Raw genomic sequence first — 24253 nt, forward strand, 5'->3', positions numbered from 1 at the left:
AGAGTTGAAGCTGTTATAGCTTCAAAGGGTGGGCCAACTCAATATTGAACCCTACGGATTAAGACTGGGATGCCAGAGTGTGTGTGTGTGTGTGTGTGTGTGTGTGTGTGTGTGTGTGTGTGTGTGTGTGTGTGTGTGTGTGTGTGTGTGTGTGTGTGTGTAGAGGCAAGTATCCCAATAGTTTTAGTAATATAGTGTATTAACAAAATTTTCACTGGTTTTGCCAGGTTTAAAATGGCAATGGGTCAAGTTACGAAATTAATCATTTCACCCAGTATCCACTGTTCAGTAAAAAAACAAAGGTCTCTTGCTGCTAACAATGAAGGATCTGCCCATATACTACATGGCGAGCAACATGTTGTAAGTTCTATTTTATAAGTACAGTAAAACCTTGTATTGCGAGCAGAATTTGTTCTGGAAACATGCTTGCAATCCAAAGCACTTGTATATCAAAGCTAATTTCCCCATAAGAGATAATGGAAACTCAAATGATTCGTTCCACAACCATTTATTCATGAGTCCTTCAGTTTATAGTCCATATAAAAATATTATAGCAAATGGATTTTATCGTGCAACCATAAAATGTCCATCCACAAATGGAAGCCTCCACAAGTGGATTAGAAGCAAAATCCAGCAGGAGCTAGAGAGTATAAAAGAAGAAAAGAGAAGCGCCTCTAATTGTAGCAAAATGGTTACATTTAATGAAGGTAGAACATTTAGCAACTCACATGGTTGATGATTAAGAGAGGCACATCTAAGTATTCAGGCATCTGAGGTAAAGCTGTCCACATAGACCATCCCCCGCTGGCTCTCACCGCTGTCAGCCTGAAACCGTGACCGGGAAGACTACCCCACAGTAGAGCGATCTGAAAGCGTGGAGCACAGCGCGGAAGTGACGAGGTCAATGGCAGTGAGGAGGATGGTCTATGTGGACAGCGTTACCCCGTGCCTGCATACTTGAATGTGCCTGTTTTAATCATCAACCATGTGAGTTTCTAAATGTTTTACATTTAATGAAGGTAACTGTATTGCTACACTTAGTCACCTCTGTTTTCTTTTATACTCATTTGTGACATGACGCTACTTGTATATCAAGTCAAAATTTATTTCTTTACCATACATCACGGGACACAGAGCCATAGTAGTTACTATGTGGGTTATATAGGCCACCTTTAGGTGATGGACACTGGCACACCCTATGACAGGAAGTTCACTCCCTGTATAAAACTGCTCCTATTACTGGGAGTACCTCAGTTTTTTAGCCAGTGTCTTAGGTGTTGGTCACAAGTAAAGATGTGCTATACTGAGCTCCAGTGGAGTAATCCTTTGTTGGGGCAAGCTATACAGCTGAATCCATTCAAAGTGTCTTTTTAGGCCGAATTGAATGGTACCTGGGCCTTGTGGTGGAATAAACGAGGTTTAGCCCATGACGCTTCTTTTTTGAGAGCTTGACCCCTGGATCCAGTGCTTTGGTTTGTTCAGCCATAAAGCCTCCTGGCCAGGTGCTATACGGATCCAAGGGAGTGGAATCCCCGATAAAAAGGGGCCCCAGTCCTTGCAGGTTTATTTTTAACGGAGCCCGCCGTGAGGTGTGAAGATTGGGTCTGTTTGGTTTTACCACAGAATCCCTGCAGCAGTATAAGGTAAGTGGAGATTCCTAAGGAATTTTAAATTTTCTTATGGATTTTCTCCTTTAAAAGTAAATGTTGTCATGCCTAAAGTCACCACTGGGGGGCTGTATAGAGCACGTACCTTGTTCATACTTTCCATATATCAGAAGAAGCTGCAGGCTTCCTCCGGCTAAGCAGTCCCAAGCCTCGGCAAGATGTTGAAGGGGGGATTTTTTTTCTATAACACCCTCCACCTGGGCAGAAGCTCTTCCCCTCTCCCAGAATAGGCAGGGGGAGTCCAGAACGATCGGAGGATGCCGCTCCGCTCTTCCACCCCCTAAGCACAGCAGTTCTCCATCTCCTCTCCACCTGGAAGACGGAGGGGGCGTGTATTCCGAGTGCGATATTTAATTACTCACAAGGATAGGGTAGTATTGCATCCTCATCCTAACTTTCTTTCAAAGGTAGTGTCAGGTTTTCATCTAAACCAGGATATTGTTCTACCTTCGTTTTTTCCAGAACCCTGTTTTACGGAAGAAAAGTCGCTACATTCTTTTGATGTGGTGAGAGCAGTCAAAGTCTACTTGACTGCTCAGATTAGAAAAACAGATGTTTTGTTTGCGTTGCCTGAAGGTCCTAAAAAGAGGACAGGCAGCATCGAAATGTACCATTTCTAAGTGGATTCGTCAAGTAATTGTTCAAGCTTATGGTTTGAAGAGGAAGATTCCACCTTTTCAAATCAAAGCGCACTCCACCAGGGCTGTTAATGCTTCATGGGCAGTGCATCACCAAGCCTCCATGGCTCAAATCTGCAAGGCCGCACCTTGGTCTTCAGTTCATACATTTACTAGACTATCAGGTGGATGTAAAAAGTCATGAGGATATGGCCTTTGGGCGCAGTGTGCTGCTGGCAACGGTATAGGTGGTCAGGTCTGATGGTGCCCTACTTTTGTGTCTCCCACCCCTCAGATAGCATTGCTCTGGTACATCCCACATAGTAACTGCTATGGCTCTGTGTCCTGTGAAGTACGATAAAGAAAATAGGATTTTTATAACAGCTTACCTGTAAAATCCTTTTCTTGGGAGTACATTACGGGATACAGAGGTCCCTCCCCTCTTTTGATACACGTATATTGCTTTGCTACAAAAACTGAGGTGCTCCTAGTAATGGGAGGGGTTATATAGGGAGCGAACTTCCTGTCTTAGGGTGTGCCAGTGTCTATCACCTAAAGGTGGCCTATATAACCCACATAGTAACTATTATGGCTATTTGTTCCTTGATGTACTCCAAGAAAAGGATTTTACATGTAAGCTGTTATAAAAATCCTATTTTTAAAATTTTGCTTGTCTTACAAAACGCTCTAAAACCAATTTACTCTCAAACCAAGGTTTTACTGTAATAAAGATTTAGAAGAATGAGATTAAAAATGACCAGATCAACCCTACTCACCGTCTCTGCTCTCCTCTCGATATCCAATGTGGGAGTAGGATGGGAGGACACCAGTCTCGCCAGGATATGCACCAACTGTAGGTTCTCCACCACCCACAAGAACAATCTCCACACCTCCTGGGCATGGCATGGGGGCACAAGCTTCATTCTGCCCAAGTGATGGCAATGGGTAGGGCAGGTTATCCACATCGTCCTGTCCAGACAGGTATGAGGAATGAACGTCCTCCATGGGGCACAAAAGGTAAAAAGAAGGAATTGGAGGACCAATGAAAGAAAGTGGAGGACAGTAGGAAGGAGGATGTTATCTAACACACCAAGGTGATGTCAACAATAGCATGGAAGATCTAGAAGATGTGCGATTATGAAATCAGTGTTTCAAAAAGTTGACACCAAAGCAAGAAGATGGAAAGGAGAAGAAAACTAGTAAGAGGAGAAAGAAAAAGGAGGAAAAAAGGAAAAAAAAAAAAAAAAGTTAGTTATCAGTAAATGTTATCTGTATGCTCTGATCAGCCCATAGCCCCTAATTCTCCCCCCCCCCCTCCAATGTGATCACCCAGGTAAGGGGCATTCTTCCCACTGAGCATGGTGCTTTTTTACTTTCACATAAAACTTTTGTTTTCATAATGTTAGATGGTTGAGAGATTTGCTTTAAATAAATAGCACAACTAGCAATGCACAGTCTAAACTAACTTTTTGTTGTTATAATATAACCATGCTACCGAAAAGTGCAAAACATTGCATCCTGGGAGCAGAAGGAAATTAAAGTCTCGGTTGTATGTAGACCACAATCTGATCCTGTACATGTCAGAGCCTTTTCCCGCCTGTTGTAAAACAGTCAATAATAATCATCCTCTGCAACAAAATAAACAGACTCCTAATTTAAAGCTAAACTTTAGGTCAAAATGTTTAATTTTGAATTATTCCTCAGTAGCAAGCAAAGGCTAGAAATCAATTTTGCTGGCACTAAATACTTTTGATAACCCAAATATAACCTTGTAAAATTGGCAGTGGTACCATCACCACGATTAGAGATCGGCCGATATTTGCCGTTTTTTAACCACTTGACCCTTAAACACCCTTAATAACCAGACCAATTTTCAGCTTTCGGTGCTCTCGCATTTTGAATGACAATTACTCAGTCATGCAACACTGGACCTATATGAAATTTTTGTCCTTTTTTTCACACAAATAGAGCTTTCTTTTGGTGGTATTTAATCACCGCTCGGTTTTTTATTTTTTGTGCTATAAAAGAAAAAATACAGAAAATTCTGTAAAAAAATGATTTTTTCTTTGTTTCTGTTAGAAAATTTAGCAGATTAGTAATTTTTTCTTCATAAATTTTGGCCAAAATTTATACTACTACATATCTTTGGTAAAAATAAGTACAAATTGGTGGATATTATTTGGTCTTTGTGAAAGTTATAGAGTCCACAAGCTATGGTGCCAATATCTGAAAATTGATCACACCTGAAGTACTGACGGCCTATTTCAATTCTTGAGACCCTAACATGCCAGAAAAGTACAAATACCCCCCAAATGACCCCTTTTTGGAAAGAAGACATTCCAAGGTATTTAGTAAGAGGCATGATGAGTTTTTTGAAGTTGTCATTTTTCCCACAATTCTTTGCAAAATCAAGATTTTTTTTACTTTTTTTTTTTTTTCACAAAATTGTCATATCAGTTTATTTCTCACACACAGCATATGCATACCACAAATTACACCCCAAAACACATTCTGCTATTACTCCCGAGTATGGCGATACCACATGTGTGAGACTTTTACACAGTGTGGCCACATACAGAGGCCTAACATGCAGGGAGCGCCATCAGGTGTTCTGGAGCACCCAGGACAATTCTGACATTTCTCTCCTACATGTAAAAATCATCATTTATTTGCTAGAAAATTACATAGAACTCCAAAACATTATATATGTTTTTTTAGCAAACACCCTGGAGAATACAATGGTGGTCTTTGCAACTTTTTATCTCGCACGGTATTTGCGCAGTAATTTTTCAAATGCTTTTTTTTGGAAAAAAAAACAGTTTTGTGCTTAAAAAAAAAAAAAAAACACAGTAAAGTTAGCCCAATTTTTGCATAATGTGAAAGATGAAGTTACGCTGAGTAAATAGATACCTAATATGTCACTCTTCAAAATTGCACACGCTCGTGGAATGGCGCCAAACGTCGCTACTTAAAAATCCCCATAGGCGACGATTTAAATTTTTTTTACTGGTTATGTTTTGAGTTACAGAGGAGGTCTAGGGCTAGAATTATTGCTCTCGCTCTAACGTTCACAGCGATACCTCACATGTGTGGTTTGAACACCGTTTTCATATGTGGGCGGGACTTACGTATGCGTTCGCTTCTGCATGCGAGCACATGGGGACAGGGGCGCTTTTAAAAAAACATTTTTTTTTATTGTTCATTTTACTTTATTTATTTTAGTTTGACATTTTTTTCCCCAAAAATAATTTTTTTGATCACTTTTATTCCTATTACAAGGAATGTAAACATCCCTTGTAATAGGAATATGGCATGACAGGTCCTCTTTACAGTGAGATGTGGGGTCAATAAGACCCCACATCTCACCTCTAAGCTGGGAAGCCTGAAAAAAAAAAAAAAAAAAGATTCTGGCTTTGATCGTATTAGCGATTCGGTAGAAGCACCGGAGGGCGGCAGGGGGGGGGCGGGGGGGGGGGAATGTCTATGGCTGGGTATTGCAGGGTATCACCGACTATGGCTGGGTATCTCAGAGTATGGCGTTGCAGAGTATTGCGTTGCAGAGTGTTGCAGGGTATTGGCGGGTGTTGCAGAGCATTGCAGAGTGTTGCAGGGTATTGGCGGGTGTTGCAGAGCATTGCAGGGTATTGCAGAGTGTTGCAGGGTATTGCAGAGCGTTGCAGGGTATTGCAGAGCGTTGCAGGGTATTGCAGAGCGTTGCAGGGTATTGCAGAGTGTTGCAGGGTATTGCAGAGTGTTGGCAGGGAATTGAGGGGTTAATTTTTGCTGACACCGATCTCTTCCCCCTCCGCTGTACCAATCGGAGGTTTGTTTACAAGTGATCACTCCGTCATTTGACGGAGCGATCACGTGGTAAACGGCCGCGATGAGCGGCCGTTTACCGTGATTCGCCGGGTCCACTGGACCCAGCGGTCACGGATGCTCTCGTGTGCGCGCCCCAGGGGGCGCGCGAGAGCAGAATTCTGGGAGGCTGTTAATTAACGGCCTCTCAGAGTTAAACAACCGCCCTGAAGCCGTTAATCGGCAATGGGCGGTTGTTAAGTGGTTAATTAATCGGCATCCACCGATTGTGCTGGTAAAAAGCCAATATAGAACTGCAGCGGGACTTTGAAATGACTTCTGTAATAGAAGTCAGTGTAAGTTGCCATAGAAACGTCTTTCCTCCTCTCTGGGCAGGCTGCCAAGAAAAGAACAGAAAGATACAATGTTTACACTTGAATGAATGAAGTCATCTCAGTGTGTAGAAGTTCTCAGTTTAACCATTTAAAGACTAAATCTTTTCTGACACTTGTTGCTTACAAGTAAAAATCCTGTATTTTCTGCCAGAAAATCACTTAGACCCCCCAAAAATTATATATATTTTTTTAGCAGAGATCCTAGGGAATAAAATAGCGGTTGTTGCAATATTTTATGTCACACGGCATTTGCACAGAGGTCTTTCAAATGCATTTTTTGGGGGAAAAAATACACTATTTAAAAAATAAAAATAAAATAAAAACAGTAAAGTTAGCCCATTTTTTTTTTCGTCCAAAAGTTTTGACTACCTGTTTTTATTTATCTAAATCATACATACAAGTAAACTGATTGGAGGTTTGTTTTGTTTAATAAATGTTTAAATGTAAGAAATTTTCTGTATCACTTATGAAGACTGCTTTCACACTGGAGCGGGCAGGCGTTGATGGTAAAACGCAAGTTTTAGCGGCTCTTTACCATCATTTTAGCGGTGCTATTTGGCTGCTAGTGGGGCACATCTAACCCAGCTAGCGGCCAAGGAAGAGGTTAAATGCGCCCATGAAGCACCGCTGCCAAATCGCATTGTATGCGCTTCGGCAGTGGTGCCCATTCATATCAATGGGCAGGAGTGGTGGAGGAGCGGTATACACCACTCCAAACGTGCTGCTTGCAAGACTTTTTTTTAAGATCCTGCCAGCACATCGCCTCAGTGTGAAAGCGCTCTGTCTTTGACACAGACTGCAGGGGAGCCATTTTGCAGGCACTTTACAGGCGCTATTTTTAGCCCAAAAGCGCCTGAAAAACGCCCCAGTGGGAAAGGTGTGTTAGATCAAGGGGGATTAAAGGAAAAAAATAAAATAAAATCGGCCTAACATATCGGCCCAAAAAAAAAATCGGCATCATATATCGGCCGCCATGATTTCTAAATATCGGCATCGGCCAGAGAAAAACCCATATCGGTCGACCTCTAACCACGATTAATATTTTCTGTACAAAGAGAAGAGTCATGGCTTGTACCCAGCAAGTTCACCTACTAAACTATAGCCTGCCAAAAAAATAAATAAAAAAAAAAACACCTGGGGGCATACACAAGTTCAGTCCCCCAGCACAAGGCAAGAGAGCAGCAGTAATTGGTCTTTATTAAAATAAACTTTTGCAGAGGCACAAAGGGCAGGATTTGTTTCATAGTGAAAATTGGCGCATATCTGGGAGAAGTACACAAAAGACTCAAGATTACACATGGATATTTTATTTAGACAATATTTATCCCACAGAAAGGCATCTACAGATCATTCATCCTAACAGCAGGCAACTTGGCATCAGGCAAATTTGCACATTTACCTCTCATTCAGAAGAGCACTGAGACCCATCTTCCGGGGCAGAAGAGGGTACATAGATCTGAACATACAGTGTATGCGTTTGGATCCGTGCACCAGCTCTTGCCCTCATGTCAAATTTTGACATTATGGGCTGCTTGCACACAGCTCTGATATGGAGGCACAGGCAGCAAAAAGTGCCTCAGCAGGGAGGACAGGTCTCAACATCCGTCTGAATGAACCCTTCTGCTTATTAAAGTGAGAACTCAGCAGGTGTCAGATATTTCGAAAAGAAAATATTGACTGGCCAGAAAAATACATCATGTCCAACGGTTTCCAAGCAGACACACTTTGCAGTCATCAAATCACCAATCTAAACCTTAAAGCAGAGTTCCACCCAAAAGTGGAACTTTTGCTTATCTGCTTCCCCCCTTCCTCTGGTGCCACACTTGGCAGCCTTCAGGGGGGAGGAACGGGTACTTGTTTTAAACAGGTACTCTTCACCACTTCCAGGAGACAGCACTGCATCGCTGTTCTGCGGAAGTTCAGCCCCCCTCCTCCACCGCTGGGCCAGTTAGGAAGTGCAGCACGCTTCGCGCATTAGCAGTAGGCTTCACTGCTAGCTTTTTACATGAATCGCGGCAGCAGCACCCAAGAGCCAATCTGAAAATCATCTGGGGTCCTGACATTGTGTGAACCAGTGGCAAGTGTCCCAATATTAAAAGTCAACAGCTACAGTATTTGTAGCTGCTGGCTTAATTGTTTTCGGGGGGGGGGGGGGGGGGCGGGGGGCGAACTCCTTTAAGGCGAAACTTTATTCTCTCATTCGACATTGACTATTTTTTAATCCTTATGCTGCTAGCATTAGTATATAGATTAGGAAAGTATATCATATTTACTTATTTTAAACTCTTTTTTTTTTTTTTTTTTTTTACATTTCTTCAGCTACTTCCTGGTTTCCAGACCTAGGCAAATTATGTCATACATCCCAGAAGTCTTCAGGAGGGGTTTACACTAAGCAAGCCCTCCTGCCTGCAAGGCCAAGCTAAGGGCAGGTGGATTCCAGGTAGCAAATGCTACATGAACGATTTGCCATTACTCAAGATGGCCATGGCCAGAAATGCTACAGGGTGTTTTTGAAAGTGGATTCTCAGCTAAATAAAACATGGAGACATTGACATATGGATGAATTTGCTTTGTGTATTTAAAAATTAGTTAAATTGTGTTTTTGGTTTGTGGTGCTCAGATGCAGTACAGTTCCAATTCAAAGGCTGGCTTGAGGCAAAAGCTCTTTTGAGCCTGTAGGCCCTCAGCACTGGCATGAAAGTTTTACATTTCTGGTCCAGTGAGAAAAAACAACCCAATATTACATGGCAGAGCACCATCCTTAGCGAGGCTGTGCACAGCCAGATTCCATTCTGATTCAACAGCATAATGAGACTATTAGGCCATGCAGAACTCCCTATGAGGCAACAATCAGCACATAATTCCATGTGCTCATTACTGTGCTCTAACATTTATCAATTTGTTGGAAAATCTCTGTAAAAATAGCCAACTCTTCTCTTTTTAGAAAAAGTAAAGAAAGTGCATGCATCTATTACAGTGCCTTGAAAAAGTATTCATACCCCCTTTTCCACATTGTCACATTACAACCAAAAACGTAAATGTATTTTATAGGGATTTTATGTGATAGACCAACACAAAGTGGCACATAATTGTGAAGTGGAAGGAAAATGATAAATGTTTTTTACAATTTTTACAAAATATGTTAAATGTGTGGCGTGCATTTGTATTCAGCCCCCTTTACTCTGATACCCCTAACTAAAATCTAGTGGAACCAATTGCCTTCAGAAGTCACCTAATTAGAAAATAGAGTCCAACTGTGTACTCTAATCTCAATATAAATACAGCTAGCTGTTTTGTGAAGCCAGAGGTTTGTTAGAGAACCTTAGAGTACAAACAAGGAACACACCAGACAGGTCAGGGATAAGGTTGTGGAGAAGTTTAAAGCAGGGGTAGGTTATAAAAAAAAAAAATATATATATATATATATATATAACCCAAGCTCATGGGGCACTGTTCAATCCCTCATCTGAAAATGGAAAGTGTACGGCACAACTGCAAACCTACCAAGACATGGCCGTCCACTTAAACTGACAGGGAGGACAAGGAGAGCATTAATCAGAGGAGCAGTCAAGAGGCCCATGGTAACTCTGGAGGAGCTGCAGCTCAGGTGGGAGAATCTGTCCACAGGACAACTATTAGTTGTGCACTCCACAAATCTGGCCTTTATAGAAGAGTGGCAAGAAGAAAGCCACAAGAAGTCCCCTTTGCAGTTTGCGAGAAGCCATGTGGGAGACACATGGAAGAAGGTGTTTTGGTTGGTCAGATGAGACCAAAATTTTACTTTTTGGCCTAAAAGCAAAAAGCTATGTGTGTCGGAAAACTAACACTGCTCATCACCCTGAACACACCATATTGTTGTGAATTCATGAAGAAATGCATTTAATATTCACTGGCAGAGATGAGAGATATCAGTAGGCCTCAAAAAGTGGATGAAATATAATTTTGATATTATTGAACCGTTACCCTTTTGGAGACCTTTAAAACAAAATACATGATCTCACACTTTGTTTTTCCAAATGTGCAGGGGGATTAATTATCTGTAACTTTTACAAACCCTGTGTTGAAACAAGAGACTGGAACAATGGTAGCTTTTGTCACCAAACAAAAAGAGGTGTACTTGTTTTGTTGGTTAGATTGAGAAGACCAAAGTTGCATAGGGAATGATCAAATGGAAATAGCCCTTAACTGGAAAACCCCATTGTGCTCAAGTGAAGACTGTTTGGACAATACACAACCATGAAGACAAAAAAATTCAATAGCTGACACCTTGTCCAACAAAACCCATTGTGTGAATTTTTATTGGACTGCTCAAAGTCCATCTCAAAACATGGTGTTAGAGGGATATGCAAGTCAGACATATTTTAAAAGTACTCATACGGTGAATATAAGTCATTCAAATTATATGTGATATTTGTAGGTCATAAAATAAATATTATAATTTTAGTATCCAATGATCTAAAGAACTTTGTCATAAAGAAAATATATATGAAAGTGTGATCATAAGTAGAAGTGTTTTAGCAACAAATTAGTATTATGAAAAACATTGAATCGTGATTATAACTGTATAAGGCTTTAACATATATGTCTAGATAAACAAATATTGATTGGATATCCGAATTATACATGTATCCATATAGATAATCATTTTATGTGATTTTGATTGATATATATAACCGGTGTCCTTTCTAAATGAACTAAAGATAAGATTTTATATATATATATATATATATATATATATATATATTTATATTTATTAATCATTACATGTTGCCTGCCAATGAGGAGGGAACACATACCTTTTGGGAAGAACTTAGTATAAATCTTATAATCTTATTGTTTAAGAGAATATTTAAGAAGCAAGGAAGATGACAAAAAGGGGGAGCTGAGGGACACACCCTGGGGGGGGGGGGGGGGAGACTCCCAGACAGACTGACACATGCACCATGCATGAATACATATTTTAACATTCATCAAATTAAAATCCTGGGAACCAGCAATCCACACTAATAGCCATTTTGGAATGGGTAAATATGCCACGTTGATTATATCTTGCATGTTCTCTTAAATAGTGATGTATTGAATGTTCTATTATTGAAAATCGTTCTCCCGAATCAATAACCGCCTTCTAGGTTTTTCTATAAAATCCAATTTTTTATTATATATTTCTTTTTGCATAGATGCCAATTTTATTGACAAACGTCTAATTTTTTTCACATTGTTAACCATTTACTTACCTGTAGTATAGTAACGGTTGGATGTGTGAAATACAGATGTTCTGTTTAATTGTCATTGGCATTAGAGAATGATGGGCAGGCTCTTTTCAATTTCCATTAATTGTCAAGGTGTTCATGTGACGCAATCGATATTTTAATTTCATGTAAATATTTGTCTTTTGTCAACCAATAAATGTAACTATTTTGTATGAACTTGTCTCTGGTGAATAAGTTTCACATGTATAGACTGTGTCATATAGATTGATTTTGTATCTTAAAAATATCCTCGTTAAAAATTACTTAAATACGGTGCGGGAAACTGTGCTTAAAAAGCACAACAATCCCTACCGTGAAACATGGTGGTTGCACCATCATGTTGTGTTGGTCTATCACATAAAATACATTTACGTTTTTGGTTGTAACATGACAAAATGTGGAAAATTTCAAGGGGTCTAAATACTTTTTCAAGGCAGGTGGCTAAAATGTATACAGGTTAGAGCAAAGGCAGGCTAAATGAGAGGAGTCCATTGATTTCCTCATTCTTGCTAAACAGCGTTGATAGAGAAATGTCGCTTGGGTGCCCAGCCCATTCAAACAAACACAATTTACAATAATATGCAGGCATTACCACACTGCACAGATATAAATGGGCCCTTAAAGCGGTAGTAAAGTCTCCTTAGGAAAGTAAAAAAATAGATTTTTAATACAACTTACCTGTAAAATCCTTTTCTTGTAGTACATCACGGGACACAGAACACCATAGTAATGACTATCTGGGTTATATGCTACCTTTAGGTGATTTGACACTGGCAACCAATAGTAAGAAAGTTCCCCCCCATAAAAACCCTCCCATACGGGAAGTACCTTAGTTTTTGTAGCAAGCAATGAAGATCCCAGAAAAGAGGGGTGGGACCTCTGTGTCTGGTGATGTACTCCAAGAAAAGAATTTTACTGGTAAGCTGTATTAAAAATCAAATTTTCTTTATCATACATCACGGGACACAGGGCATCATAGTAATGACTATCTGGGATGTCCTAAAGTAATGCCCCTGAGGGGAGGGAACACAGTATTTCTAAGCCCACTTCTGGACAAAAGGACCTACAATGCTGCTTGTAGCATGCTGTGGCCAAATACAGCCTCCTTTTGAGATTTAACATTTACCTGGTAAAACCTAGTAAATGTATGGACTGAAGACCAAGCAGCTGCTTTGCAAACCTGAGCCATAGACACCTGATGCACTGCCCAAGGCACAATACCCCTCTAGTGGATTGTGCCCTTAAATCACAAGGCAGAACCTTGCGTTTTAACTCCTATTGCTTGGATAATGACCTGGTGAATCCATCTAGAAATAATTGAACTTGTCGCTGCCTGTCCTTTCTTAGGATCATCTGGCAGGTCATAAAAAAAAGGAATCAGTCTTCCAAAATGGGGCTGACAACCTTAGACTCTGATCACCCTCACAACATCGAGTGAGTGCAGCAACTTCTCCTCCGTAGTCCTGGGATTTAGAAAAAAGGAGGGAAAAATTATATCTTGATTCAAATGAAAATTGGAAACCACTTTAGGCAAAAAATCTGGACGGGGGCTCATGACCACTCTGTCCTGATGTAAAACCAAAAATGGATCTTTGCAAGAAAGGGCCGCCAACTGACACCCTTCTTGCTGAGGTCATAGCAACCATAAAGACCAATTTCCTTGTCAACAGGATCAAAGGAATACGCCTAATAGGTTCAAAAGATTGCTTCTGCAGAACTGATAGAACCAGATTCAGATCCCAGGGACATAAGGGCGGCTTAACCGGTGGCATCAAGCGTGTCCCCCCTTTAACAAAGGTTTGCACTAATGAATGAGATGCAATCAGTCTCTGAAAAAAAACCGACAAGGCAGAGATCTGCCCCTTGATTGTCCCTAGTGCTAGTTTTAACTCTGGCCCTGTTTGTAGGAAGGCGAGAATCCTTCCAATCGGATATCTGCAAGGGTGCAATTTTCTGGCTTCGCACCAGGAAATGTATGACCTCCAGACTCTATAGTAAATGCCTCTGGAGGCAGGTTTTCTAGCATTTACCAGGGTGGATAAGACTGAACCCAAAATACCACAATCTTTCAAGATCTTTCAAGAGTCTGGTTTCAACAGCCAAGCCACCAAATTTAGCGACCGTAAAGTAGGATGGAATATGGGTCCTTGAGACAGCAGGTCGGGACGGCATGGGAGGAAACACGGATTCTCCACTGCTAATTTCACAATCTCTGTGTACCAAGTCCTCCTGTGATATTCAAGGGAGTTTTACCCAAAAAACACAAAGGAAAAAACACATAAAAAAGTGAACAATATACGTGCAAAAAAAACAAAAATATATATATAAGGACCATAAAGTGTATCAATGTAACTATAACTTGTTCTAACTTGTATAACTCCTGTGTGTCACTTCAGTGGACATTTCATTCGGGATATATGATTGGCTTTCATGACAATTAATAATGGGTTTGAATTCAAAGGGGGTGGCAATTTCTATTTTCATTTTAGGGGCTTCCATATATCAAATAGAATAGTTAGTTGGGAACCACATATTTTATAACGTATTTTTCAGAGTCAATAGTTGGCCGGGCAATGACAATTTTTGCTTCGGTCTATTTTCTATAGAATTTTTTGGTGTTCTTATATATAGACCATCATTGATAGTGGTGTACTATTCAATTTTCTCATATAGACTATTATTAGCAGAGGAATCATAGAATTTTCCTCCAGTTACAGTATATACGTGAAGAATGTGTCTTGAGTAAACACCCATTCCTAATCTTCTCTCTTTATGATTCTTTAATATTTTATAGATCGTTTGGTTTTTAAATATATTTTTTAATTTTTCTTTATAGGCTCGTTAGTTGTTCCCCACTCGAGGGGGCACCACGAGGGGTGGAGATACCAAAATCTCATCCCCCTGTTATTGAGTGAGACATTATGAGACTTGTTGTTATCCAAGCCTCGTTCTCGCATCATACCGGAAGTGACGTGTGTTTACTTCTGGCTTTACGTTCCCCTTTCGTCACGCTGACGTAGGTGCGACCTTTCTCGTGTACCAAGTATATTCAATTGGGTATACAATATGAGTTTTGCTATATGGCGGCCTGATATTCATTTAACGTTCCATCCTTTGGGATATGTCATCTGTCCATAATATATTGGGTTCCAACTACTGGGTGTAACTCTTGAGTTCACTGTGTGGAACGCAAATAAATAGAGGTGGAACGCAACGGAATAGAGGCGTGGAACGCACGCCGGGCCGCCATGATACTGATACCGGAAGTGGACATCAGTGACACACAGGGGGAGCCTGATTGTATTTGATTGAATTAAGGTATGTTATCTATAAAAGGCAGTGTAACAGTGGTAGTAGTCCACCCCAGATGATGACCCATAGGTCGAAACGCGTCGGGAAGACTCTACCACTGCCTATTTCTTGTGACATGTCTATTTACAACCATGGAAATGTGAGTTTAATATTTTATCTTTATTAAAAAAAAAATTTTAAAACGTTATTACACCATCTCGGCTCTATCCTTCCATCCTCTATGTCCGAGCTAATGCCGTGGCTGTCTCTCTAAAAAACGGTGACCATGCATAGTCCACTATATCGTAAAGATTACCCATCCCGTGATCCACGGAAATATGGAATACTGAATCCAATGCCTCAGTAGTTGGAATTACAAGCCATTTTTGACCCTTTAGACAGAAGTCTATCCGGGTCATTTCTATCCGGTAAGCCTGCGCTTCGTAAGGTGGTGGGAGTTGCACAACGGTGGAATTGCTTATGGTTACATCACATCGGGATTGGTTGCCTTCACTATAACCTGTTGGGATTTATATCTGCACATCTATGCTCACCAATATATGGACTTGATTGTTTATACACTTTTTTCTTTTTGCCCTAAGAGGTTATCCCCAGACTTGGGGTTAGGGTTTACAAACAAGTTATAGTTACATTGATACACTTTATGGTCCTTATATATATTTTTTTGGTTTTTTTGCACGTATATTGTTCACTTTATTATGTGTTTTTCCTTTGTATTTTTTGGGTAAAACTCCCTTAAATAAATATCACAGTAGTATATGTTTAGCGCCTACACTTCACATTTTGACGTCTCTATAGCTAAAAAATCCTAGTTTTAGCGTGTTGGCAGTTTTTTCTTTTATATTTTTTGTACTGCGCGGTGTTTTTTGTGTACATATAGTACCAAGTCCTCCTGGGCTTTTGTTCCTCCTGTATCTTGCGCAGTAGCCGTGGCAGAACTTGAACTGGGAGGAAAAGCATACATCAGGGAATATTGATCAAAAGGAACTAACGCATCCGTTCCGACAGCAGTTGGTCCTGCACACAAACCTGTCCAGTGTTTGTGTTGAACCTGGACGTCAACAGATCTACATCTGGGGTACCCCAACGTTGGCAGATCTGAAAGAATACTTTGGGATGAAGGGAACATTCCCCCAGCAACAACTGTTGGCGACTCAAAGTCCACCTGTCAATTTTCCACTCTTGGTATAAATACTGCCAAAAGAAATGGAACAAACTAGAAATGCCCAAACTAGAATAGCATTTACCTTCCTTTGGTCCACCTGGCTCCTGGTGCCTCCATGGTGGTTGATATATGCCACCACCGTGGATTTGTCGGACTGAATCCAGACAGGAAATCCCTGTAACCTGGCTGTCTAGGAAACTAGAGCCAACTGGAATGCCCGAATCTCTAATGCCCTGTACACACGGTCGGACGTTCTGACCACAAAATCCGTTGTCAGAAAATCTGATTGTTCGGAACGAGGTGACTTTCGTTGCATACGATGGGACTCGTAATTTAATCCGAGCATACGTGGCAATTTTTCGGTCGGAATTCTCTACAAACGATCGGAAAAAGTCCAATCGGATTTTGTTGACGGAAAATTTGAGATCCAGCTTGTGTCGGAATTTCAGATGGAAAAAGTCCGATAGAGCCCACACACACACGATCGGATTTTTCAACAACATTATCTGAGCGGACCTTTTCTGTCAGAATTTCCAACCATGTGTACAGGGCATTAGAGAATGATGGGCAGGCTCTTTTCTGCTCGGGACCATTTCCCCTGGCCTGACGCTTCCTCCAAGACTGTTCCCCAGCCAGAAAGACTGGCGTCCGTGGACACCACCCTCCAGGTTACAGGCAGAAACGATTTTCCCCTTTCTCAAGTTGTTGGGCCTTGACCACCATGAGAGATTCTGTCTCACCCTTGGGGACAGGGACATAGGACAATCCAAAGTCTGAGTGACCTTGTTCCAGGCTTCCAGAATGTTGTTCTGGAACATCCTGGAATGGAACTGTGCATAAGGGACTGCGTCAAATGAGGACACCATCTTGCCCAGTAACCTCAAGCCAAATGGAAGGCTTCTTTCTTTTTATAATCCGGACAAGCTCCACTATGGACCTGGCCTTTGAGGAAGGCACACACACTTTTGCCTGAGTTGTGTCCAAGATCAGGCCCAGGTATACCAGAACCTGAGCTGGACAAAGGGCCAATTTTCCACATTTAGGACCAAACCTAGGAGTTCCAAGAACTGAACCATCCTGGTTATGTTTTGTGCTGCCTGGGCGAGATTGATCCTTTAGCAGAAGATCATCCAAAATACCCTATGACAGAGATTCCCCAAGCTCTTAGGGATGCCAACACCGGGGCCAGAATTTTTGTAAACACACGAGGGGCCATTGCTAGACCGAATGGTAAAGCCACGAATTGGAAGAGACGCCCTTCCACTGCAAAACGCAGACATTTTTGATGAAGATGGAAGATCGGTACATGCAGGTATGCATCTTTGATATCTATAGGCACCAAACATTCTCCTCTTCTCAGGGAAGCTATCACAGAACGAATCGACTCCATGAGGAAGGATCGAATGTTTAGGAACTGATGGAGAGCCGTGAGGTCCAAAATGGGCCTTACCTCCCCATTTGGTTTTGGCACTAAGATTTGAGCAAACCCCCCCCCCAATCTTTAGTCATGCGGAACCTTGACAATTATGCCCTGCTTTTCCAGGCGTCCCAAGGCCAGAAATATACATTTTCTCTTTTCCGGATCTGTTGGAATCCTGGAGCTCAGATACAGAGGAGGAGGGAATTCTCGGAACTTCCATTCTGTAAACCTTGCGCCACAGTGGAAATGACCCACCTGTCTTGCACAAGCTTCCCAAGCTTCCGAGAATAGCCGCAGTCCCCCCCCACCCGTAAGAGTGGGGGCACCCCTTCATTAAAAGGTAGACTTAGAGTTAGGCATGGCTGTGGCCGTCGAAACTGCTTGGGAGACAAAGCAGTTGGCCCTGGAACATTAGAATTCTGAAAAGGAAGGCTGTTTACCTCTCCTTTTAACAGAAAGTATTGAGCTCTTACCCCCTGAGACTTTCTGGATATATTTATCCAAATCTTACCCAAATAGGCGTTCTCCATGAAATGGAAATGCTGACGGCAACCTTTTGCACGGCAATTCGGCTGACCAGTTCTCTAACCACAAGACCCTGCACATATGTGCCGACAGTAGTGCAAAACGAGACATCCTTTGGATCAAATCCTTTAGTGCATCTACTGCAAAAGCACAAAGCGCAAGGAAGCTCCGATAATTCCTTGGTAGTCTCCACCTGAGAAGGTAGGTTCCTAACCAACCTCTTAAAATGGTCCTTCAAGGACTGGCAAATACCAATAGCCGCAATTTCTGTCTGCACTGCTGAACCAGCAACCGCAAAAAAGGCTTTCAGCAAGGATTCTAGCTTTTTATCAGCTGGATCCTTAAACCCCTGGGTATTGTCAACCGGACAGGTTAAACTTTTATTCACTGAAGAAATGGCAGCATCAAAGGCGGGCCCTATTTCTTCCTGAATTTTTCCCTCCATAGGATATAATAAAGAGAACCTCTTTGGAGGCAGGAATACCCTGTCAAGATTATCCCAGTCTTGCGTAAATCCCCTGCTCCAACAACGGATGCAAAAGGGAAAGCCTGGGAACCTTGCTGAGGACACAAGGATCCTAATGGGGAACAGGAGACTTCTGGCACCTGAACCGGGGGGGGGGGTGGGGTAATTTAAACCCAGCTCTCACCATCTTAGCAAGAGACTGAATGAACAACCTTTTGCGAATGGGAGGCTGAAAAAGGTTCCTCCGAACCAGACTGCTCAGAAGAGGAATCCTCAGCCTCCCCTTCCTCTCGGTCCTTCACGACCACCTCCTCTACATCCTCTGCCCAATCCGGTCCCAAATCAGAAGGACCTATCCGGCTATGAGAGTCCTGGCGCTCTAGTGGATCCCCACTGGGCCCGGACTCAGGAGATCTATTACGCTTCTTCCCCCTCTGCGCTACTGTGACAATCATATCCGCTATTTTTGCCCTCAAAGCCCGCTAAGGCTGATGCCAAATCATGTTTAGTAACGTATGCCAAGGCAGAGAAATCGGTAGTGGCCACAATGCCTGACAAGCATAATGGCTCAGACTGGCCAGATGCCACAGGTCTTTCAGGGGAGGCTAGTGCAGCAGCAACATGAGGTTGGTCCCCTGAACCCAAAGGTGTAGGAGGATTTGAATACTGGCAAAAAAATAAAATAAAAGTGACCAGCATGGTATTACCCCCTATTGCCAACATGTCTTAGTTTTGTATAAAAGGGAATGGGATCTGTGTTCATCATGTCTGCCTGCATCTCAAAAAAACGCCTAAAGAACCTTGCGCCCAAGGATGAGTCCTGAGGACCAGGTGGCAGCCTTATAGTTCAGAGAGACAGTTGCCTGATGACAAAATGCCCAAGAAGCACTCACAGATTTAGCAGTTTGCCCTGTCAGGGGAGGCTGGAACCTGATCCTTAGGTTCAAGATTGAATGATGATCTGTCCAAACCACTGAGAAACAGTGGAAAGAGAAACTGGTTCACTTCTACTGGGACCATCAAGAAATTTCTTCTAATGCTAGCAGTGGCTGCTAGGTAAACACACACATCACGAACTACCTCCAGAGTCCAGACAATGAAAGGAAATCTTCTGCTGATGTACTGAGCCAGAGAAAGGGATGGAAGAACAATATTGGTGTAAAGGCTTTAACCACCTGTGTAATGTTACCACAATTGGTTATTTACAAGACAAGGCCACCAGCTCAGACACATTTGAAAAAGTCACGAGGTCGTGACGCAACGCGTCAGAGAGGGAGCTTTTGGTGTTGCATTCATCACTTCCGTTGGCGGCCGAGACCGGAAGTTCCGTTCTTATTTGCGTAGTTTGTTGTCATCTGCTCCGTTCGTACTTGCGAAGTTTGCTGTCATTTGCTTTAATGTAAGTGATTTATTTTATCTATTAAAACGCTGCTATTGATTACTACCCATGAAAGCCTCCCCTTATCTTTCCTATGTACCACGAACGATAATCTCACCTGTTTGAAGACATTGGGGAAACACTATTCCTATATATACAGTGGTAGCCTGCTGAAGCTGGACTGCTAAGGACGAGTGAATATCGGTTTTGTTGCAGTGCTTATATATTTGATTTCTGAGGTGAGAGGCTGGGGGAAACAGTGGGTGCACGGAGTTGTGGCACTGAAATTGGGCACTGAAGTTGATCGGTGGACAGTCACGGATTTGGAGAACACTTTACTAATTTTGCATGAACTGAGATACATGCTCACTATTTAATTGCATGGACTTCATTAGAGAAGCACTTTTTATTTATTATTTGTCATTTTATTATTATCCGTCATTTCTCGGACTGTTTTCATAAGAGTATTTATTCAGCTATTTTCACATTTAATATTTTGTTAATATTTCATGCATAATGTTTTGAAGATTTATACACTTTATTTTATCGGATATTATAATATTCACGGTTGAATATTGCACATTTATCACTTTTAGTGAGGTGAATTCACTGTTGCACTACATGTGTTTGAGTATTGTATTTTATTCTAGGTAGCGCCGCATTTCTTGCATTTTTATATTTTTTTATTTTTTTACAGCTCAGACACATGCCTTGAAGAGTTGATGGCAAGAAGGAAAGCAACCCTGTGAGTAGAGTAGAAGAGAGATCACCGAAAGGTTCAAAAAGTACCAATTTCAGACCCCACAGAATCACAGGCAAACTCACAGGGGAAGCTACATAAAGAGACACCTTAAGTGTCTTAATCAAAATGTGGGAAGCTAGTGATCTCTGGAACAAGATCACAAGTGCCAAAATCTGTCCCCTAACAGTGCTCAAGGCCTACTTCTGATCCAAAGTCTGATTGCAGAAAAGTCAGAATTTGTCTCACAGAGTATTTCCTGGGCTGAACGTTTTCTTCCTTGCACCAAGTGACGCATGCCTTCAATGTGAGTTGGTAGGCTGTGCAGGAAGCAAACTTCCTGGCTTTTAACTGGTGGGAACCACCGATTTGGAGTGCCACAATACCTGGACTTCAACAGCCATTCCATTAAAGAGGACGTAAACCCTGATGAGTTTACTTCCCCTTTCATTCCCTGCAAAGGTAAAGCATAATGGACTACTATGCATCGCATAGTTGTCCATTATGTGTCACTTACCTGACACAGGAGCCAGCGATGTCACCGCTGTCCCCTGTAGTCTGGCGCATCCATCTTCTCGGTGGGTCTCGCTGCTCCGCCGCTGTCATTCGGCGAAGCTGCGATGACGTCACTCCAGTGCATGCGTGCGGCATAGTCGCCGTTGACAGTGCCGCGCTCAGTGCACCGCATGTGCCGTAGACAGCTGTGCCTGTCTTTTGGTAAATATCTCCTAAACTGTGTAGGTTTAGGAGATATTTCTTGGACCTACAGGTAAGCCTTAATCTAGGCTTACCTGTAGGTCAAAGTGTGTTGTAAGGGTTTACAACCACTTTAAAGCCAGTGACCGTGAAGCAGGATCGTAAACAAGTCCTTAAGACAAAAGATCCTGACAATCTAGGAGAGCCCATGGATCATCTGCTAAGTGTCTATTTAGGTTGGAGTGCCACATCTACCTGGGCCAATTTGGCGCTATGAATATGCTTTCTATCTTTATCTTGCGAGCTGATGAGAAGGGAGCTACAGGGGTGGAGCTTATGCCAAAGTATTCATGTACCTTGAGACAAACCTGTCCAGTTTGTTTGTTTGTTGAACCTTCAGGCCAAAAGCCCACATTCTGCAGGGGTAGGGCCTGTTCAACCGAAACCAGGCACTGGGGGCAAAGCTCCGTCTTTCAATTGTCCACCTCTGGTGTGTAAAGGCAGACACAGCTGGAACATGAAGAGGCTCTGCTCAAGAGAGAAGTGGCTGACTGGATCTGGATTACAGTTTCAGAATTGTAGGGGCAACCAAATTGCACATAGCTCCAAGTATGGGATTATTGTAGTTACCAAGTCCCCCACACTGAGAAAGTGTCTAGGACTCCTCGTAGCCCGTTAAGTCTGGCATTCATTCAAAAGACCTTTCAGGAGATCAGGAAGGATTTCCATAATTGGATTTCAGAGCCAAAAGTCTAGGGATAACCTGATCCTCTGTGCCAGGTAAATCAGTTTGTCTAGAGACTGAATCAATTTGTCCCACAATGTAGGGGCCTGGAGTGAAAAAGGGCAAACGGGACTGCCTTGAAGCAGGCTACAATAAACCCCAGTACTCTCATGCAGAAGTGAAGAATTAGGGCACCAACTGAAATTAGGAATTCATTTCTAAAGAAGCGTAGGGCCAAGCACCTTGGTGAATGCTCGAGGTGTACAGGATAGGTCAATTGGCATGGCCATAAAAGTGCTGGGGTCCCACAGTAAAGCCAAGTAAATCCCAGCACTGCAAAAAATGCGGACAAGTATGCATCATTGATGCCCCAAGAAACCAGATAGTCTCCCTGATGGAGCGACGGTAAAATACACCTGGTGGATTCCAAACAATCGTTGGGCCTGCATTAAGACATTTAGGTCCCCGAGATCAAAGATGGGGCTGATGCCCCTTTTTGGTTTCAGGACTGTGAAAAGGTTGATGTTGACCTATGAAACCTTTTCACCATAGGAACTGGGGCAATCTGCCCTTAATCCAGATCTACCAAGGCCACAAGATCTGCTAATCTGTGCAGAGACACAAGTAAATTGAAAAACATGAAGAGAGCAGGGGGCTGAGGAACTCTAGCTTGTAGCCCCTTAAAACCACCTACCATACACAAGCAGCAGAGAAGTTGTATGACCATGTCCATAAAGCAATGGACATATCCCAAGTTGGGAAAGCGTCAGCGTAGAGGGATTAGAACGCTTGTCAACTGTTTGGGTTCCCCTTAAGGAGAATCCCCTTTCTATTTGTCCTGTTTACCATTATCATTGAAAATGAAAGTAAAAGTAAATACCAAATATTGGGTTGTCCCCAGAAAAGTAAGAGGGGAAATCTCCCAATGTGGACACTAGTTCTGGTGACCTGGGGGTCCCCAAGGATTTCTTTAATTTGCAGAGACTTCCTCCCACTTCCCGTTTGGCTACGGGACAGGAAATTAAGGGAAATCTCCGCAATGGGATACAGATGGCAGAAAACAAAAATCTGACAGGGGTTACAACCCTCCCCTGCTCTACCCAAAATGAAAAAAGTTTTGCCTATAGTTCTACTTTAAACATTATATAAAATCTACAGTCTTGAAATCAATTTAGATCCAGCAACATGAGAGGTAATTGTTATATCAGCAAATGCATACAGTATGAAGGTTTGATTCATGAATATGTGCAAACTGCAGCAGGCCATGTGAATGGTTATTAGCATCACTAGAATAACGAGCATAATCTTCCAAGATTTGTACATTTCATGCAGATCTGCGCAAGGTGAAATTCTTATGAGCTTTTAGATTTCACCAGCTTACCTGATCTAGATACAATCCATCTGGCCCATTTATATAAATGGCAGAGGCCTTGTTCACACTGGTGTGACATTTGCTCTGACTTTGGGAGCACATGAGGCATGACATGTACAAATCAATGATTCCTTATGAGAGCAGTCCTAACTGGTCCGACTTTGAAAAATGTTCCTGCACTACTTTGGTCCGACTCCCTTTGAAGTCAATGAAGTCGGATCCTTGTCCTAACCATCCGACAAGGTGATCACAGCAGCAGGAAAAGGAATTTATGTCACACTTGGATTGTTTTGTTGGAGGTTTACAACCTCTTTAACTGAACAAGCTAAAGTTAGAAGCTGATTGGTTTCTATGTACAGATTTTGCACTCTGCAAATTTAGTAAATCTGCCCCATTGCATCAGCGGTGTCTACTTTCATGATTTTCAGCTTCCAAAGGGGATTGGCCAGGTGTGGTATATACATAGTTACATTGGTCCAAGCTTCATTTTTAAGGCAGCCCGATTCCCATTGATAGGGGTGGCAGTCCTATAAGTGCACTGTTGTGCTTTGAAACGCATACACATTGAGACGCGCTGGCAAGGTGTTCGGGTGGTATTTAAAACGCAAGACACTGCAACTTCTGCAATGTGTACGATGCATTACCACACCACAGTAGTGTGACACTAACCTCAAGGGGTTTTTAGCCTAAGTCGCTTATTTCAAGTTTTGCGTTTCCTCGATTTTCACCA

General features: G+C 42.1%; 1 protein-coding gene across 7 annotated transcripts in view; it reads right to left on the minus strand.

The window, feature by feature from the left end:
* The window catches only part of WIZ (WIZ zinc finger), a 290134-nt gene that overhangs the window by 252391 nt on the left and 13490 nt on the right, over positions 1 to 24253 (minus strand). For 6 of the 7 annotated variants that reach the window (XM_077470013.1, XM_077470014.1, XM_077470015.1 and 3 more), the window contains exon 2: positions 3061 to 3480. In XM_077470013.1, the coding sequence (XP_077326139.1) occupies positions 3061 to 3289 (229 nt within the window). In that variant the 5' untranslated portion in view covers positions 3290 to 3480. The remainder of the gene's footprint in view (positions 1 to 3060; positions 3481 to 24253) is intronic. The other variant, XM_077470010.1, reaches the window with a different exon arrangement.

Source organism: Lithobates pipiens, unplaced genomic scaffold (assembly GCF_037356315.1).
Source record: "Lithobates pipiens isolate NorthernLeopardFrog02 unplaced genomic scaffold, aLitPip1_a1.2 Scaffold_8, whole genome shotgun sequence".
NCBI lineage: Eukaryota > Metazoa > Chordata > Amphibia > Anura > Ranidae > Lithobates > Lithobates pipiens.